Source organism: Molossus molossus, unplaced genomic scaffold (genome assembly GCF_014108415.1).
Source record: "Molossus molossus isolate mMolMol1 unplaced genomic scaffold, mMolMol1.p scaffold_m16_p_12, whole genome shotgun sequence".
NCBI classification, from domain to species: domain Eukaryota; kingdom Metazoa; phylum Chordata; class Mammalia; order Chiroptera; family Molossidae; genus Molossus; species Molossus molossus.
In genome coordinates, this window is record NW_023425347.1 from 58,266,824 (window position 1) to 58,287,488 (window position 20,665).

The following is a 20,665-nucleotide window of genomic DNA, read 5'->3' on the forward strand; positions in this document are numbered from 1 at the left end:
CACGGGGCCTGGGGCCTGCACCCCACCTCCCAACACCCCTGGCACTTCTCAGGCCCAGCCTCGCCTGCACCCCTCCAAGCCTCAGCCCTGTGCATTCTACTGATTACATTCCTCAATCATCATCATGGGATGAAATCGAGGCATCTTTGACATTCCTGCCAGAAAATAAATTTAGGAGACCTCTGCTAGAGAGCGGCAGTCGGCTATTTCATGTACTGACTGATTTTAGAGACAGAGGAAGGGAGAGGGGGAGAGAGAAACATGGATGAGAGAGAACCTGGATTGGCTGCCTCCTCCACGCCGCCTCCCGGGCATGTGCCCTGAGCAGGAATTGAACCTGGGACCTCTTGGTGCATGGGTGGGCGCTCAACCACGGGGCCACACTGCGGGCAAGCAAATATCCGGGAGCAAGTGGCTATTTTAAATAAAGCCACGCATCTTTCCAATGCTCTCTCCGAAAACCAAAAATACATTGTGCCATTTCACAGGTACTACAGTATGGTAGAAATAAGAGAAGGTGCCCATCAAAAGAGTAAGAGCTCTAATTGAGATACAAGAGCTGAATGAGAAAATGATCTTAAAATCTTTTCAGAAAAGTTATGAATTCAGTTTATGCTAAGCAGGTAGCTAGCAGAGCAGTCTTTTCACGATTTTCAGTATTCAGGGAAGTTTGAATACAATCAAGATAAGTCATACTATTTTTAAATCATGGTCATCCATGTTATATTCCTATCTTCATAAATCTTAATGCATGAACCAAATTTGTCCTTTATGCTGCAAATGAAATGTTCCTGTTTAGTTGAACTGAAAAGTTATACAAAACATGGGACAGAAAAATCAAGAAATAAAAAGATAAGAACTTCTTTAACGTAAAATATTCGATATTAAGGAACAATAATTTAGGTAGAGCAATCCAAGCTGTTATTTCATCTGTTTAAAATAAAATACACATTTGCTTCATTAAAACATTTGCTGTTAAAAATAAAGAAGATTTTATATCTGTACACAATTTAGAGTTCTAACTTTGAAAATTCTTCAAGGTCCTGAATCTTGATTGGTCTTAGGCTTAAAGAAATTTCTAAATTTTAATTTGGTGCAAAACAAAATAACATACCACATAATTCCATTTTCGGTTGTCTGAAACATTAGTGATTAATTCCTAACCAAATGTGTCACTAAGGTTTATCTGTGTTCGACCTCAGAAGCCCAGGATTTATAGTATCAAGTTTGGCTTCCACGAGATCGCGGCGAATCATGGGCAAGCAGATCACAGAGGAATGTTCTGTTCCCAGCTGTGAACAAGACAGAATTAACTCTAAGAAGCTTCCTCCTGCTGCCCTGGTGGACAAAAAGGTCAAGATGGTTAGCTCTTGTAGTCTCAGTACCAACCGTCAAAACAACATGCATGTTAAAAATAGATTGTCTGTAGGCTACCAAAATACAAATACAGAAAGAATTTAAAATAAAAATAGTTTTAATATATTTAAGTTTCAGCTCCAAGTATTAGAAAGACTGTAACATGAAGCCAAGGAGAAAAAGGACAGAACAACAATTTTCCCAAGTGAATTAACTTTACAAACTTTGAGTCTTAAAATTGAAAAAAACAACCATACTGACCCAAGGATGACACTTTTCTAAGGAAATTCCTTGGATTCACAAGTAATTCATTGGCAATTAAAGCGTGAGGCAAATTTACCACTTTTATTTGTTTATATTTTGGTAACTGTGCTTTTCTCGGCTCAATTTCTATGGAAATAAAAATACTGTTTACTGTCCTAGGCATTTCTTTATCTATCGGTGGGGAACAGAGTTGAAATATTATGAGGGTCTTTTTTTTAATGCAATGAAATAATCAAGACATTCCATGGTGGTTTGATACATCAATTCTATCATAATCATGTAGAAAATCAGGGGCAACTGCTTGTTTTATATGTAAGTTGTTACTTAAGACTTATCACCAAGCAGCATGTTTAATCAAGTCTGTGGCATTTGTACGATAAAATGTTAAAACATTAATAAAACTAAACTGGTGATAAAAGTAATTCCATCTTACAGACTTTCGCACCGAACAAAAATGCACCTTCTAAATAAAAATAACGTTACAAACGTAAATATTCCTTCTAAGGCTGCTGAATGCATCACCTTACTAGGAAAGGCTTAGCTGTGTTATTTGCAATTCCCTCATTGCACAACAATGTACATTACTGTCTGTAAGCTCTAATTTGGCATGGCGCATCATTAATGACCTGAATGGTGGCTGTTTCACACATACATATTTAATTACAACAGCTGAACAAATTACATATTTATGCTTTATAAAGGGGATTGCCAGTCTAATTCATTTGCTATGCATGCAGGTACAGGACTCCATCTGCAACAGCATCTGCACAACAAGAGCTAACAATTATCCATTGTACAGCAAGTAAGCATATCTGGGGAAACCTGTAAGGGTGGCTGTCATATTAACCATTTCACTGCCTCGGGCACTGTATTTCTTTTCCAGGGAGCAAAATCTTTTAAAACAAAAAGTGTTGCCCTCATCTGCCCATTCGGCCATTTAACAGAAATGAGCAAACCTCTCATCCATGCTACTTTCCTATGGATTTAAGATGAGAGAGAGACAGATTTTAAATCCCTTAATGCAGGGAGGCTGTACTTCATGTGGCTTCCTAGAGTGAACACACGTTTTCTTATGTGACTTGCAGCCCCAGAATCCAAACACTGGTCCTTACAGTGTTTGCCCAGATGTCCTCAGCAAGGCTTATCTTCAGCCAGGACAGGAGCTAAGACTTTGTTACCAGACCCTCCATTTATACCATAGACCTGGGTATTTACAGAGAATGGGTCTGAGGAACTTTCTTAAAAGAAAGCATGCTCTATGCCCCTTTTGAGAGTCTCAAGGCCTCCGCCAAGCCATTCTTATCATCAATATTCCTCCCAGCTAAGCCACAACTAAAAGCTACTATTCCCTCTTTTGGTAATAAAGTCCTGTTCACCAGTGTTGCAACCTCATCTTAAGTGGCCTCAGGACTTTCGTATGTTTAATTTAATATATCCAATGAGTAATATGAATATTCTGGACCATCACTTCTACTTCAAAACCCAAAGAGGAAGAATTAAGAGTCAGCCAATCAATAGTGAGGTTTCCCATTATCATTTAAGGCTCTTGCTAGGCAATAAAGAGGCTCCATGGTGATGGCCCCTAAAAGCTCCTTACGGCGTCTTTGCCTCTTTAGGCCGCAAAATCAAAGCATGAGTCACAGGTGTGGGTTTTTTAATGTTCCCTCCTGAGTGATGGAGTTCAAGCCAGGGGCTGACTGGGTGAGGAGGGCGAAGAAATGGCAGTCCTGGGCACAGCGCTGACTGTGAGGGGCAGTCGGGGGCATCGGCCCTCCTTCCTGGTGTGCACCTCCTGAGGAGCCAGGGGGTACTGAAGGGTGGACACTTGGCTACATGAGAGCCAAGTCCACATATGAAGAGAGTCCTGAGTCACTCAACATCAGCCACCTGTGGCAGTCAGCCTCTGGCCAGAAACCAAACTGTGAACGAGAGAGACAGAAGCCTCCCTGACATCTTACACGGGCCGATGGACCTCTAGAAGAACCAGTGCTTTGATCCCTGGGGTTGCACCTCCAAATCAACTTTCACTAGAAGAAAACAAATCTGCACTCCACAGGGAGTTACTGGAAACACACTGTCGCTCTCGTGCAGAACCGAGGCTTCCAATTCAGTTGGCCAGAAACCACACTGCGAAGGAGGGGCCCGGTCAGGGTTTGAATGCACTGCCTCTTGACTTCCAAAGTGTCAGGATACTTGAGGCTATGCTTCCTGAGGTGCTAACCCGGGGCTCTTCACGAGCTTCCCACGAAGCGAACAGCTGCCCTCCAAGTTCCACTCACACCGAATACTCCGTCAGGTGCCTCAATCAGCAGCTCCGATGACAACGCAGAGCTTGCATAGTGCTCTATAATTGCCAAAGGCTTTCATGACCCTGGAAGGCAGCTGTGTCCACTTGACAGCTGAGAAAACTGAGGCTCGGAGAAATTAAGTGACTCACCCAGCACACAACCAATAAATGGCAGAACTAGGACCCAAGTGTGAAACTGCCTGACTCCCATTCCCTTGTTCCTCTCCTGCTGCCTTGCTGTGCATGTACAAGGTTGTCAACCCCCCATGACAGTCTCCAGTCTGGACGCATCTTTGTCAACACTAGTAGTGTTGGCTTCAAAAGCAAATGTAGCAGAAACTATTGAGGTCCTTCCCGTATGCCGTTCACCCCACCCTGGAGGTCACCGACAGCTGGGACAGGCATGTTTCCCAGTCACAAACACAACACCTGAGTCTTTCTACCTCTGGGATTCCTCTGTCCGAGGGCAGAGTGGGGCAGCAGGAAGTGCAGGAGAATCCATGTACCCAGGAGCAACCCTCACCCAATGGACAAGAGTGGCTCTTGGTGAAATAATTATGACAGATGTTCTAGTCTCTCAGGGGGTACCCAGAGGGTCCCAGTGATCATCTGCTCATTAAGGTGCCCTTTACTGGACATACATACAAACTCCCAGGGATCACCTCCCAAATGTACTATTTGTACCCAAACCTCTGTCTCGGGGCCTGCTTGTCAGGAAACCCCAACTATAAAAACAAGCATCAGTGCTATTAATTGTGTGAGTGTGGCCTTGGGGTCCACTACTAACCATAACCTGACTACTATTCTTCCTCAATTAATGTGTTACCAGAATGTTATGTAGAGTTGGCAGCACCCTTCAAACAGAGGGTGATTGCAGTGAAGCTACTGCCTTGCCAGGAGATGGTCAAAGAGGCAACTGTTGGAGACAACTGGTTTCGAACCCTGATCCTGGTTATTTATTCTTCAGCAGGTTCTTTAGCCTCCGTGATGATCAGTTCCTCATATGTGAAATAAGGAGAAGGGCTCCTCCACCACGATGGGATTGTGAGAATCAAGTAGAGCATTTGTAAAAGCATCCAGCATATGGCCTGGGTACACGGAAGTTCATCATTACCATTAATATAGAATTAACTATGAGGCCAAAAGGATGCCACTGTGATTTGGACAAATGTTAACGAGGAAAAAAAAATTCTCTAATGGTAGGATATAAGGTAACAAACATTTTCTCCTACTTTTTCTTCTAGCCGCCTGTAATTAACCAAGCGTAATTCAAATGCGTTAGCTGGTGTGGGTGATATCACCCTAAAAGTTATTGGTGATACTCTGTACCAGCTCTCTGTAAGTCAATGCCACAGGCACCTTGGCCGACCTTGGCAACTTCCAGACCACAAAGCCACACGCTATTGCGCTTCTGTCTTGGTCTCTGGCGATCTGGGGGAAGTGGGCAGAGGGAATAACTAGGGACCCACGTAAGATAAATGAGCTGTTGTAAGGTGCCATATACCAATTCATGCGCTCGAAGGAAGAGATGAATGGTGCCCTGAAAGAGCTGATTTACTGTCTAAGGAGAAAGTCTCCTATAGATCTTCATTAAGAATGCTAACTTCCCAAGGTTGATTTGCAAGAGTGGCTACTGTGTGGGACAAAAGACAAAAAATAAAGTTTGCAAATGTCAAGGTCTTTCAGAACCAATAATAGAGATGGTTTATTAAAACTCCTCTTTATTCAGTATGGTTTAAATCTGAGCAGGGGGATTATGGAAAGGGGAATCTGACTAGCCCAAAATCAAGAGAAACTTTATAATACATGGTTTTCCCAAACACACAGGCAGAGGATAGAGAACATTCTTTCTATAAACACTATACTAGATGTAATATAACCTTCTTTAATGATTCAGAGCATACCTGAGGATCATGCCATAGGGTTAGTTTCTCCATGCTTCAATTTTCTTTAGCTTAACAGGGAGTCGTAAGAATCAAATGAGCTAATGCACATAAGATCACTTGGTAAGAGGTGTGATACAGATATTACTCTTTTTAAATCAAGGTTATTATTATCACTGTCATCATGAGTTTACTATATATCTATATCTGTATCTATATCTATCTGGTATAGGAGATTGGAATAACTTGACCCTATAACATACATCTGAAGTTATTTTTGAACTCACTGCTGATAAGCTTTTTTTGGTTTTCTTCATACAGAGAACTAAATATAGGAAGGGGAGAAATATGGGTACTACTTTTCTGATTTTGATATTCTCAAGAATTGTCAGAGATCCCCATACAGGATTTAAAAAGTTTGTTTTGTCACAGAAATACAACACAAATATCTCTTACATAAATGGATTGCTTAAAAAATAAGTTTACTGCAGTATGATCCCATATTGGATTTAAAAATTCACAGAAGGGAAAAAAGAAGTAAAGTTAACTTTAATATTCACTTATGCACTTTTTTTCTAGATTTTTTTTTAGTACGGAATAATCTTACCTGTTTACAATAAGAATACAATATTTTTAATATTGACACATTTTATATGAAAAAAACTTCAACTAAAAGCAAATGAAAGGAGGAAAAATCCACAATTTTATTTCTACCCTATAAATACATACTAAGATGACAGGAGGAACTTGGTAGGGCTAGTGTTATGAGGAGATTTAAAAGACGTTAACGTTCACTAATCCATGCCTGTGCCCTTCATCTGGCAAAGAGTATGACCCAACTTAAAACAACACCATTTACAATAAAAACAATGGCAAAATTTTAAAAAGAAATAAATTGCCCTGGCCGGTTTTGCTCAGCGGCTGGAGCGTCGGCCTGCGGACCAGAGAGTCCCGGGTTCAGTTCCCACTAGGGGCACGTACCAAAATAAAATAAATAAATATATTAATTAATTAATTAAGTGTAAGTATGGCCGCTGAGGCAGCCCTTACCAGCCTCCAGCAGCCTCTCACTCTTGGTTAACCAAGGCCTTAGAGGGTACCCCACGCTGAACCAGAACAGTTGCTGGAACTCCCCCTGTTCCTCCAACCACTCTGCTTTCCGTTGAATGTGCTCCTCATTCTATCTCATGCCTGCAACAACCTTTCACCTCTTGATCCCCTGGAATTTAGCTGAAATCATTTTCGGAAAGATAGCCCTGAATATTCTGCACTTAATTCTATCTCAAATCAAACTTCATCACATTCGCTTCCCTGTCTCCACTGGACAGTGAGCTCCTTGATGACAGGAGAGTGCCCAATACATGGCACACAGTAGATGTCGAAAAATGGCTGAGTAAGTGGGGAAATGACTGAATATATAACTGTAACCCAAGGAGGAAACAGAGACCCTGGACAGAATGTAACCACATAAAGATGTAATTACCTGTGAAATCACTAACTTACGTAGGATATGACATATAACAATAAATATATGTAAGAATCCTCTGCATAAATACCTCATGCCATGAGGCTTTTTAGTGCTGTTGGGGGGAGGAGGGGCAGGGGCAGAGGGAGATAAGGTAGCACATGTACTGAGAGGAACACGACTAAACCCGACTGGTGCTCTCCCCTGACGGCTGTAATGGTGGGGGGAATTCAATAGGAGTTTTTTCCATCTGTAGTTACACGGTATTTCTCACAATCCTGAAATAATAATAAACACAACAGAGAAAGGCTTAAAATAAGTCATGTTTTTGGTGACTGGTCTGTTAATCTCCAATAAATGCCAACTCTTGAGATATATGTATTTTCTGAAACCCTTCACACTGGCATTGGGGAGGAGGCCACAATTTCAATATTTAAGCATGTGCTGGCTACAGAAAGTACTCCTCAATGCAGGTCAGGGTGCCCCTCAAAGAACATCACCTCTTCTCAGTGCCCTGTCAAAAGTTCATCCAAAAATCCGAACTTTTACCATTCAAAACAGAACTTCAGCCCATCATAGGGCGCTCAAAGGAACTTCTCAAAAACAAAGCCTGAGTCTGCCTTCCTCGTGCCCCAGGTGCCTGCCGCGCGCTGGGCACACTGCAGGCGCTCAGAGGTTCTCAGATGGGACCAACCAGCGCGCCCTTCCTCTTTATCAGGCGGAAGCAAAGGCAGACACGCTCCTTTCCTTCTTCTGTTTTCAATGCAAATGGCAGATACCTGGTAGCTCACTAGTTTTGGACCACGTGACAGCAGCTTCATTCACGCACTTCCATTTTCTTGTGTCCCCTCCCACTACCCGTTGAAGCTAGGGAAAACCATTTCTTCTAAAAGCTGTGATGAGCTCTATCCCTGACCCTGCGCCAGAGTCACAGTGAGTGTGGAATTCCCCAACCCGTTCCACTAAAAGTCCATTTCATTTTTAGACCAAATGGAGAAGAAAGAATTCATCGGCTTCGTGAAGTGTGTGTAGGCGCGCACGTCGCTCTCGGAGCAAGTGACAGTGCCTGGGAAAAGCCTCCCAGCGCCTTACAAACCACCCTGGCTGCCGAGAGCCACGCGTTCCAAAAGCCCCAAAGCTAGGAGCGGACCCAGGGCAGGGCTTCTGTAAGCACATTCAGCCACGGGCCTCACCATCTGCCCAACACCCTCGCCTCCTAGGTGGCCTTTTTCCTTTCTGACACCTCGTGTATGGGAGCAAAAAAGATGAGGGACAAAATGAAAGCTGAAAGATAATATAACAAACAGTGTTTAAAGTAGAAAAAAGCGGCCAAATTCAAAAGCTACGCCCTCTCTCCATCCATGTCTTTCATCGGCTCTACCCTGGTCATCAATCTCTATTCACTTTTCCCTAACACAGAATAGCATTTATTGAGAATGTAAGGAGTGCTGGCCACTATGCATCCATTATCTCACTTAAGGCCCTTAGGTATCACCCTTATCTCTGCTTGACAGACAGAACCTAGAGCTGAGAGAAGTGAAGTCACAAATCCAAGGTCACCCAGCTGGGAAGTGGCAGGCCTGGGCCATCTTACTATAAGTCTGATGTTCCTTCCATGGCGTACCCTCACCTCCCACAGGAAATGCTTGGGAATACCTTCACAGTCCTGCCCAGAGAGGTCAGAGAAAGGACTAAAGGGGAATTAGGAAGAGTAAGGGATTGATTGAAGGCAAATAAAGCAGTCAGTCACTCTTCCCTTGAGGGTAGTTTTGAGGCCCCTACACATGGAAAATGATGGCCTTTCCACCTTACACCTGAAACTCAAATACTAAACATATGCATAGTGATACGACCTTCCACATGTATAAAATATGTCTTCCAAGGAACCTTCATTGAAGTTACTCCTCTAGCTTCTTCACCAGAGATCTGCAGGGTGGCGAGGGCAGACTGGAGATTCTCATATTTGGAGAAATTGGAGAAACCTCAGGAGTGGAGAAGTTAAATGACTTGCTCATGATCACACAGTGAGTGACCCAAGGCAGGAGGCCGGTCCCTTGACCCCCGAGGTCTTCTCTCGGTTTACTTATTAGCCAGCACAACTCTCTTGGATCTGTCTCTCCCAGCAGACTTTCATGTTCCTCAACAAGAACCGCCAATTCTTCTTTCCTAGATGAGCAATGAACCTTCCAAGGGTATCAAAACAAACAGAGGAAAGAGCTCTGGCATCCTACCCAGAAAAAAGACCTCGGGGACTCGAGTCCCAGTCATTTGCTGGTTGTGAAACCCTGGGCACAAGACTTGCAGGCATTTGGTTTCAGGTTCCTCACCTGTTATTTGGAAGTAACAATACCTGCCCTCTCCACCTCGTGGAGTTGTCAGAAAAATAAAAGGAGAGAATGGATGTGAAGGGTTCCTTATAAAACTGCAAATACTGTACAAATATAAAGGATTATTATTTTTGGATTCAATAGACTTTCTCAATTGAACGAAGCCCTGTGTAGCTGGATGATCATGTTATGTTATAAATAACCAAGAAAAATGTTCTTGTTCCTGAAACAATTTTACCAGCCTGCTCACTCCCATGAAAAGACACTGGTAATAAAATGAATTAAATCAGCACTCTTTGCTATCTTCAGGACATAAATTGTTACTAGCAGTGGATCAGTAGGAGAATGGCTATTTTCAAAGGCATACAGACCTCTGACTATGAAAAGCTGACCTTCCTTAGTCTAGAACATAGGACATGGGGCAAGGTGGAATAACAAAGGGGTTGTCTTCTGGTTTTACAACAAGAATTATCCAGCACGGACTGCCTTGTCTCCAACAATGGTTGAAAGAGCTCATATGCTAAACTCAGCGTCTTGTTAAATATTTCAAGGATGCTAATGGAACCAGTCAACTCTGTTATGCATCAACAGGCTGGCTTTATCCTAAAACCAATTATAAATAAACTTCTAAATACAGCCTGCTTTAAATATGCATTTAAAAAAAAACATATCCAACCTTCATGCCATCCATCACCAGCACATATCTGACTCCTTCAGACCCACCGTCTACGGAGACCCAGTCCTGAACCACTGTGACCATTTGCCTTTGGAATCATGACTAGTACAGCATTATTTCTAATAACTCCTAAAGGTTCCTTTCTCTTTGGGAAGCAGAAACTCACTGCCAAACACACTGCTTCCATTCACAAGGTTATTTATGGCACTGATAATTGAATTCCAGTCACATGACTAAGGAAGACTGGGTTCAGAGGGAAAAGAACCTAACCATAATTTCTAGAAAGATCCATAAATTACTGCTTTTCTCCCTGGAGGTTGAAGTCCTTGGATTCTTCCCTAGCATTTATTCTAACTTTGGAATCATCACAGAAATTCCTTTCTCTGTACTCAGTGACAAGGCTCCTAAGGTAAATCCTTTGAAATTATCCTTTGTATTAACCCCTGAGAACCCCTAAGGGGTGCCTAGGAAATCCCTCTTTTCATCCAATGTTGCTGTCTCCACTGCAGCACACAGTTCCCAAGGGTCTATTGCCTTACAATTAAGGGTGTCATCCTATTCCAGAGTTCTCTTACCCCAACAAAAGCACAGAATCACATCCACACCTGCACAAGCACAGAACTGGGGGCATGAAGGCCACAGCAAAAGGGGGTTCCCTTACTCCTTCTCAAACCAGATCATCAGGCCATCTCCTTCACTGCTTTAAGGAAGACCTACCAACATTTTTTTCCTAAATAAGAACTTCCTCCTCCTCCCAAATCCTATATTTAATGTTTTAACAAAGATGGGAGCTATAATGAGTCAATGCACCCTGCATTACAGACAGCATTCATCTTATTATCCTTTGGCTTATCCAGAGAAGAAATGGCACTATCGTCACTTCCAAAATATTTTCAAATAATGCTTAAAATAAAAACACAATGAATAACATCAGTCTAGAAGGAACATCAAGCTTGTTTCTCTCTAAGAATCACCTTCTTACATGTATCCCATTTCCATTTGCTTGACTTCTTATTTTAAGTAGATGGGTAAAGAGCATCATCATTCTGCAATACTTCTCGCCAGAAATAAATTTAGCATTTAAAAAAATTTTTCCCATAGTCCCTTTTATTTCACAGTTTCAGAGGACTTAATAAACAGTATTTGATAAGAAACTTGAAATAAAAGAAATTAGAGAGTAAATAAATCTTCTAAGGTGATGCAGCCAATCTGGAATGCATGCAAAGGCCTTTTACTAAGTATGAACACAAGTACCCATGTGTGTGCATGCGTGCACACATACACGCACATCAGAGCAAAGGCGAACACTGTTAGCAACTTAGACATTTTCTAGAAACTTTCTGTCCTTTTCTATTTAGGAAAAGAATCTCTCCGCGCGCGCGTGTGTGTGTGTGTGTCAGTCTCTCCTACTCACTCACTGAAACAGAGTCCAGTAGCTATTTAAAAACACACACACAAAGTCTGCTTCTTTAGAAGCTTATCAAGACCAAACACCTTTGCGGGTGCACCATCACTGATGTTGGCACAGGTTGGCGATAAGTGTCCAGCTGTTAAGGCAGTGACAATTTTTGCTCGGCTCAGACCATCTTCTAAAGTTCCAAAGTAAAGAAATACGTCCTATTATACTCCACGAAGAACACCATTTTGCAGGTAAGTTCAAAATGTCACTGATAATTTTCCTTGTCATTTTGTTTGGCAAAAGTGGGTTAGAGGGTTGCGGGGAACATATTCCCAGGCAAGAGTTCAGGTTAGGTTACAGTCCTAAACATTCAGAAAGCCTACATTGGCTAGAGTACAGGGAAAACACCAAGTGCTATGATCCAAGACCATTTACTAGCAAGCTGGGTTTCTGGGCCTATCTTAATAATGTAGGTCTTGGCCATAAATTGCCCAGGAACCCTACAGCTTCTTGGCGGTCATCTCAAGTTTTACAATATACCCACATTTACAGACATTATTCCTCCCCCAACTAGGTAAAAGGAAATTGTGGGAATCTGAGCAGCTGTGAACCTGTCCAAATGCCACCTACATTTTAGATCCTTCTGGGAGACAAGTGTGAACTTAAATCATTCACTTAACCTCTTCTGGGTCATGGATGCCTTTGGGAACTTGATGAAAGCTACAGCTGACAGTGTCCAGGAGTTTTATTCAGACAGTTGTCTATGCATGAGGATCCCCACGGTAACTGTACGGGGCCAGACAAAGGAGGCCAACACAACTCCTACTGACACTCAATAAAATCCTGATTGCCTGACCTATGCTAATTATTACCATGCCTTCCAAGATAAATGGCAAATACCCCAAGAGTACATGGCAGGCGTAGTGGGAAAATATTCCTTTACATACCACAAAAACATCACAGTGCAGTGGCCAATGGCATATTTAACACTACTTTTATTCATATCCCAGAGAGGAAAGCCCATCTGTGCCATTCCAATTCAATCAGAAGAAACTGGTTTAGTCATCTACTCATCCATTAAGCAGGTACTATTGCAAGAAGCCAGGATTTCCTGAGGATATCAAAGAATCGTAAGACTATTTCTATCCACTGGGAATTCAGAGCCAAGTTGGGAAGAAAAAAGACCAAGAGGGTATTGATATCACAAGCCACGTTTTAAACCTTTTGGTTTTCCCAGTAAGTAACATAATGTCTGACAAAAACAGGCACTGAATAAACATCTGTTGACCACTGAACACTACAAAGCACACAAATACCCAAAATACGTGGCAGAAAAGGCATAATACAGAGCCCAGCCACACAGTCGGCAAGGCAGCTGTACTGGGAAGTGTGGATCCCTTTGCAAATAACCACTTTCAGTTGTGGAGTCTGGAAGGACTTCAGGAAGGACTGCGCCTGAAATGCAGGTGGAGGGTTCCACGGGGCTCCTCTGGACAGAGATGGGAGTAGAAAGAAGGGCATTCCTGGAGGGACAGACAGAGCACTGAGCCAGCAGAGGCCTGGAAACAAACGGCAAGTTCAAGTTTGACCGGACACAGAACAGTGTTGGGGGTGGGGTGGGGGATAAATATTTAGACTCCTCTATTCTGTACTTGTTACGCAGCTGGAAAAAAACAGACCTCAGACCGTCTGTGTTGCTTTTTAAGCTTGCAGCAGTAGCGGGGGGGAAACTTGGAGTATTTATCTAAAAGCTTTCAAGATCCTCTGAAATTAGTTTTTTTTGCTTTAGGGAGGAAGCGACTCAATTTTGTAAATAAAAGCTCCCCTTAAACAGCGAGGGCTATGCTGAACAAGTTGCTATGTTACTCATTTAGGCTTCCCACACACAGAGAGGCCTGATATGAGGAGCAAAAGTTTCACAGGTTTGTCCTTTGTTTTGTGTAACCGCATCTTGTCTCCAACAAAATTATGATAAGACACTTTGTTTTCTAAACAAACTTGAGGCCTTCCATAAGCAAGGGAAGCAAGCCTCACTGCAAAAAAAAAGAAAATGCTGATAAGTGAGTAAATGAAAAATATGTAACAGCCATTCATAATGAAGCTTTCAAAAAATGTGTCAAAGCTTTGGGCTTATAGAAAACACCAAGATGGCTATAACCAGGGCTTAATTGTCAACCCCTTGGAAAGACATGTATCATCGATTCCAGAGGCATGAAATAGTCCTAGGACATCCCAGATATAATGTCATTTTAAAGAAATATACCAGGAGAATTTTTTATTGACTATTTTCAGGAATTATGGCCACAGAAAATGTCCGGGTCCATAATTCCCACATATCTCCAGTTTGGGTAACTAAAATTATTCCTTAAAACAGAGCTCAAAAAAAAAAAAAAAATGTTTTAAAGGCTCACCTAGCTGTACATTTGAGTTCATGTTATAAATAATGCTCTGTTATTTTTATTTACTCTTTCCCCATCTTAAAAACAAAAGTGCAACTTACTTCATTATTTTTCGTGTCAAAACGATTATATTTTCAACTCTCTCTCAATCTATACCTACAGTATGCACACACACAGAGACAGGCCACTCAATCAGAAGCAGATGTACCCGAAGTCAGTTGCTTAACGAAAATAATGTTAATGTGAATAAATTCTTGTACTTCCACCAAAGCACTAGTTATTAAAGGTCTTGCCATTGGCATTGGCACTATTAAGACCTTACGTATATCAGTATGAGTTAATTCCACAAGCTTGTGCGACAGTTAATGCCTCCATATTTAACATAAATGTATTTGCCAAACTTGGCTTAGACCTGTATACATAAGGTAACACAGGAATCTTTTAGTAAAAAGCCCTGAGAATGTTCCCCACAACCTCCAACCGAAGCCCAGGCCCATTAGCCCTCCCGTAGTCCTTTGTCTGATCCATCATGTAAATGCAAGGTATCAACTGGCATGAAATCTTCATAATCTTATTAAGTTTACATCAATATCTGTATATGTGAAGTGCATCCAATATGGGAATTTAAACAACCTTTCAGATTTGAGCTAGGGGGTTTTCCCGGCACACCCAAAAATCTACTGAAGATAAGGATAAGCTGTGACATGCTTTTGCAAGATTAGAGGTAGAGGAAATGAAATGAAAAGGAAACTAAAAGGATCATAACACCTAAAACCTGCAGATGTTTTCATGGAAAATAACACCATTCCTGGCTCACAGAAATAACAACAGGATTAATAGTTGCAAATTTGTCCTTTCTACTAAGATCCTTTTTCAAACTACTTCAAATGAATACATGAAGGATTGATTTTTAAACCCATGTAAATTCTTAGACACAATGCAGACTGACTTAATTATAATCAATAAAATCTACAGACATTGATGCAACCCAGCAGAAACACTGCTACCAAAAAGCATGGCATAAAAATCACTCCGTGGCTCCCTTTGTACGCAACACTGATATGACCTTAATAAATATTTCATTCCTTTCAGTGAATAACCAAGCATCAAGATGGCAAATTTTAATAGCTAGGAAATAATGTCATAATGACTCCACTACGAAAATGCCTCCTTTAGAGAAAAGTAAACTTATCCTAACCTCTCGTCTTCATTTCCAAAATACACTCAAATCAGCACATAATCCTAAACAAGAGTACATTTATATATCTTTCCCATCTACAGATTGACGCATTGCTTAAAGAGGTTTCATGGGGACTTTTCTCACTATAGCAACGTTAGAAACGTCATATGGGAAAAAGATGTAAAATCTCCAAGTACAAGAACATTTTCTTTCCGTCCCCACACAAAATAAGTGCTCAGCAAACATTCTTAGATTAACTGACTTTAGGGCATAGTCAAGTCATCTGACAGCCCATACAGTGACTCCTAGTTCCTTATACGAGTTGCCCTTAGCAGCTAAGAGCCCATATCCTGTAGGTGGTTTGGACTGTTTTGTTGCTGAGTACATCATCATACCTCTACCTACATGTACATCCATCTGCTATGCTTCTTCTCCGCCACCCAGAGCATGTGGATCTTCTGATACAGGCGAAAAAGAAAGAGCATGGGACAGAGCTGGGCTCCAAAGCCTTAGGCAAGCCACTTGACCCTCTTGGAGCCTTGGGGTCTTCATCAACGAAATGAAGGTGACAATGCCCAATTTATAGAATTGTTTTGAGGATTAGAGACGGCCAGTTTAATACACCTGGCACAATATATCTCACATGAGGGGTATGTGCTAAAGGAAAACACACGATATTTTCCCATACTAACAAGTTCCCTATTCTTTTCCCTGTCTCTAAAATAGTCTGTCATTACAACTGCACTCTAAAGTAGATTTTGATAGAGCATCTGACAATATTTCATTTTTTAAATATGCTTTTATTGATTTTTTTTTTTTTTTTAGAGAGAGAGGAAGGGAGAGATAGAAACACTGATGTGAGAAACGATTGGCTGCCTCCTGCACACCCCCCACTGGAGATCGAGTCTATGACCCAGGCTTGTGCCCTGACCAGGAATTGAACCAGACCTCTTGGTCCATGGGACAATGCTCAATCCATTGAGCCACATCGGCAGGGCAATATTTCATTTTAAATCCTAAATAGTGTGTTTAGGGTAGTGAACTGGTTCATGTATCTATCACCCCCTTCACTAATTCTACAATTGTCTTGGCATAGTTTCCCTAATAAAAATCAGCTTCGCCTTTTATTTAATAGCTGATGGTTACTGAAATACTTAATTATTTTAGTGTTACTAGAGTTTTCACTAACTTGCTGAGCCTGACAAAGTAATTACACATTAGAACTACATAAATGCTATAAAGGTTTCTATGCTTCCAGGTATTGGTAGGTTGCCAATTCACAGTCCCCAAACTGTATGCTACCTTTCTGTATCAAGGAGTAACCTTTCAGATTACTTAGAGTTGCTGTTTTGGTTTGGTTTGGGTTTTTCGTTTTGGGTTGTTTTCTTTTTTTTCCCAATTAAAATCTAGATCACAAATACCCAAATTTATAACCCTGAGAAAAAATGATCAGGATCAGACAAAAATATTTTCTCTTAATTTATGTACACATAGTGGCTTCCTGAATTTGCCAAGGACATTAAAGAACAGCTAACTCGCCATGGCCGGTTTGGCTCAGCGGTAAGCGTCGGCCTGCGGTCCTGAGAGACCCGGGTTTGGTTCCCGCTAAGGGCGTGTACCTCGGTTGCAGTTTGTCCCCGGCCCTGGTCGGTTGTGCGGGTGGCAGCCACTCGATGTGTTCCTTTCACATCGATGTTTCTCTCTCTCTCTCTGTTCCTCTCTCTCCCTCCCACTCTACCTGAACAAAAAATGGAAAAATGTCCTCAGGTGAGGATAAAAAAAAAAGAAAAAAAAAAAAATACAGCTAACTCAGCAGTGCGCTCTAACAGGTGTAAGCAAAAATATTACAGATGAGTCAATCGGCTGCAGCCAAACAGATATGGTTTTTATTTAGCACATGATTACCTATGATTAAGAGTTCTTCAAACTTCCATAATTCTTGAGTTTAAGTAACTAAATATATACCTGGTTTGGTAGCATTTCAACTACATTCATGCATTTAAAACATTCTTTTAAGCAGCTTAAAATGTCTGCTTATGCAAAGCATTTTGGAAAAGTTTCCCAGTGTTTGATAAATAAAAAGACAGAAAAGATTTCTGTCCAATAAAGGTTATCAAAATCAGATGACAATGATTTAAAGAACAAAGAATTATTTTAGAATAAAAGCAGTTAAAGAAAAATGTAGTTTATAAGCTTAAAAAAGAAATATGTATGGGGTGATTTAGATATTTTATTGTAAGGGAGTCATACAGGAATAACAATAATTGGTATGTTCTTTTCTAACTACTCTGCTACAAGTCTAAATAAACTTGCCTAAGAATTAAATAAATCCATGTAATGTTCCCTCAACAGTTTTCTCATTGTTAGCAATGACTTATCCTCTATAATGCAAAAGCATTTGATTAAAAAATAAAGCACTGGCCTTCCCCCAAATGGTACTTATTTTATAATGCTCAAGTCTGGAGATTTCTGATACATATTGGAGGTCACAGGATCTCCAGGCCCTGAAGCTGGCCTTCCTATTGAGTTGGTGGCTACTGTGACAGGTACTGCTACCTGGCAAATACCAGAACCATTTACAGCCTCTTCATCACTGCCCACTGCAAGGACTGGCAAGCTGGAGACTCACGTCCCCATATTTCCTCGCGTGACTGATCCAGTTTTAACCAAGAGAATTATAAGGTGACAGCCCCCGTGTCGTTTCTTGTGAAGTGATTCCTTTCCTGATAAATGGAACAAATTAAGCTAGCATGACCCATCTCCCCCATCATCCTGCCCTGAACATACAAATGGCAACTGTAACATGACAAGAATTACAAAAAAAATAAGTCAACAAATACAGCATGTCAGGGTAGAAAAATGAAAAGTGCCTGGATTCTTGTTGGGATTAGTGAGCAAATGAACCAACACTAGTTACTGCCTTTGGACTTACTGTTATGCAAGAAAAATAAATCTTTGTTTAAATCATTGTTTTTTGTTTCTTGCAGCCAACAGCATTCTCTAGATACAGCTGCCATTATTTAAAACATTTATTGAGTCATATGAAAATCTAGAGGTCCAGATTCTTTGAAAAGTACACTGGGCCCTGGGTCCACACAAAGTATCTGGCATAGATAGTCAAGGTCTCCGTTATGAAAATACATTTTCTTTTGCTGACTCCTATCTTTTCCAACAGGCACATCAATTTGGGTTTACACACCTACACAGAGAGGAGAAAGGCACTATTGTCACCAAAGGGCTACATAATACTAGTTAGGGCGATAATAAGGATAACCACAGCTATGGAGATATTATAAGAGGTTACGCAGTGCACAGGGGGCTGTACAAATACTATGTCACTTAATATCCCCCCAAAAAGTATTAGGTAGATAATATTACCTTTATTTTTTAAATAAAGAGAGTCTCAGAAACAGTAATTGATTCAGAATCACACACTTAACAAGCAGTGAACAGAAAGTTTGAATCTAAGCCTTTCTTCCTCTAAGACACATACTATTAACCATAGGTTATATTGCTTCACAAAGAAGAAACCAAAACTATGACGTTTTTTAGAAACATCCCATAAAATTTCTCAGCTCCTACATCGCATTCCTATGTAACTACATTCTAATGTGATTATGATGTCAAATATTTGATATTTAATATCCATTAGTATAAGTCTTGATTCCGGTATAGGATTTTTTTCAAAAGGCACTTCCTTAAGTGTAACTGACCTGGTACAGTAAATTCTCAAGATTCAAAAGTGACTCATTTCCAAAGCTCCACACATTAGCAGTTGGTATTATTCAATCTGAGATTTAAATTTATAATGTACTCTTGATAATGTACTCTTGATACATTTTTCACTTCTCTATCTCTTGAATGACACAAGATAAAAGATCTTTAAGGTATAAATATTTTATATAAACTTTCGCTCTGTTTTTTTCTCAGCCATTTTCCATTTGCAAACACTACACATCATGCAAAAAAAAAGAGGCTGATAGAGTTTTATGGATGATGCTGGGGTGCTGAAAACTGCTTATCCATTCCGCTATGGCAGCAGACACCACAGCTACTGGCCTAGCAGCCCCTGCTGGATAACGAGGATGTTCCACCCCAACGGGGTCTGAGTCAAAGTACAGTTTTTCAGCAGGGCGGATACTGGGCTGGAAGGGAACGAATTCCTGGCATCATCTATAAGGACAACTAAGTTAGTGCAAAGCACTGGGGTACCTCATTCAGCCAGAAGGGTTGTGACACAGCACTCCTCTCGGGCATGATGCAGAACAGTGGGGGCTTGGCAAATCACTTGTAAAGGCCAAGACTTTCTTTTCACATTGGTAATGAAGGGGTTGGCCCATCAAAGTTTTTCAAACTATCAGCACAGATTCCCCAGGGCCTCGCTGCTCCAACTGCAGTGGGTATATGTTTAACACCTCACGAGTTTATTAAAATGCAGAGTCCCAGATCCGGACCCAGACCTACAGGACCCTACTCTGCATATAATGAGTTTTCCAGGTGATTCCTTGCCCTAGGGATCAATTCCAACTCAGCTGCAAGGGTCAAAGCTAACAGAGATCCAGTACCCCCATACTTCTTTTATATCTATATATATATATATATATATTTTTTTTTTTTTTTCCCTATGCATTAGGTTCTGAAGATCCCTCCTTAAAGAAAATCTGTAAAACCAATGGATAAGATGATCTATAAGGTCCTTCATTAATCCAGAGAGTCCATAATTATATGAATTTGCAAAGCTTATATGTATCACTTTAAGGATGATTTGTTTTCTATATTAACTCATTCTGGAGAGCAATCTTCTATAATGTATAACCAATATTATTATATACTAAAACATAACTTGATCTTTTCCCAAAGATACCATTAAAAACATGAGTTACAAAACAGTGTTCCATCACAGTGAATACCCAAAGAACTATTTAGGAATATTAGTATATAGGGCATATGTGTGTGTTTGCTCATGTGTATGTGCATATATAAATAAGTATGCATATATTTATATAAATACATGTATTGACATGTATATGTGGGTCTGTGTATTTTTATATATATGCACACATATTCGCATATACGTACATACACATGCACTGTGTATACATATATGTCTGTTGTTACACTGCACACTTATACATATATACATATGTGGGGTGGGGGGTCTCAAGCCACTATCCATCTCAACCTCATATCTGTCGTATCTGCTCTGCTTTGACAGTGTCTCCATGTCTTCTCTCACCATTCAGCTTGCCACCTAACACCTCTTGCTGTGTCCACCTTCTAGACTCAATCAGCTGTCCACTAGGAGTTTATTTGCTGCTCTGGAATGAAAAATCAGACTTGTGTAAAAGTTGGTAGGCTTCACTGAGGGTCTCTTCCGAACATAAAGACCATGAGCTTTAGTGCTCGCACTTGATCAAATCTACTTTGGA

The 20,665-nt window shown here is 40.9% G+C and overlaps 1 protein-coding gene across 20 annotated transcripts in view; it reads right to left on the bottom strand.

The window, feature by feature from the left end:
- Positions 1-20,665, bottom strand: part of NFIA (nuclear factor I A) — a 355,490-nt gene that overhangs the window by 260,189 nt on the left and 74,636 nt on the right. For 2 of the 20 annotated variants that reach the window (XR_004958829.1, XM_036255165.1), the window contains one exon: positions 20,384-20,554. The exons of 16 other annotated variants lie outside the window; for them this stretch is intronic. Coding sequence is in view for 2 of the 4 variants with exons in the window: in XM_036255165.1 (XP_036111058.1) it covers positions 20,535-20,554 (20 nt within the window). In the remaining 2 variants the exon portion in view is untranslated. Of the gene's footprint in view, positions 1-7,406; positions 7,534-20,383; positions 20,555-20,665 lie in introns of those variants that run through there. 2 more of the 20 variants (XM_036255167.1, XR_004958828.1) reach the window with 2 other exon arrangements.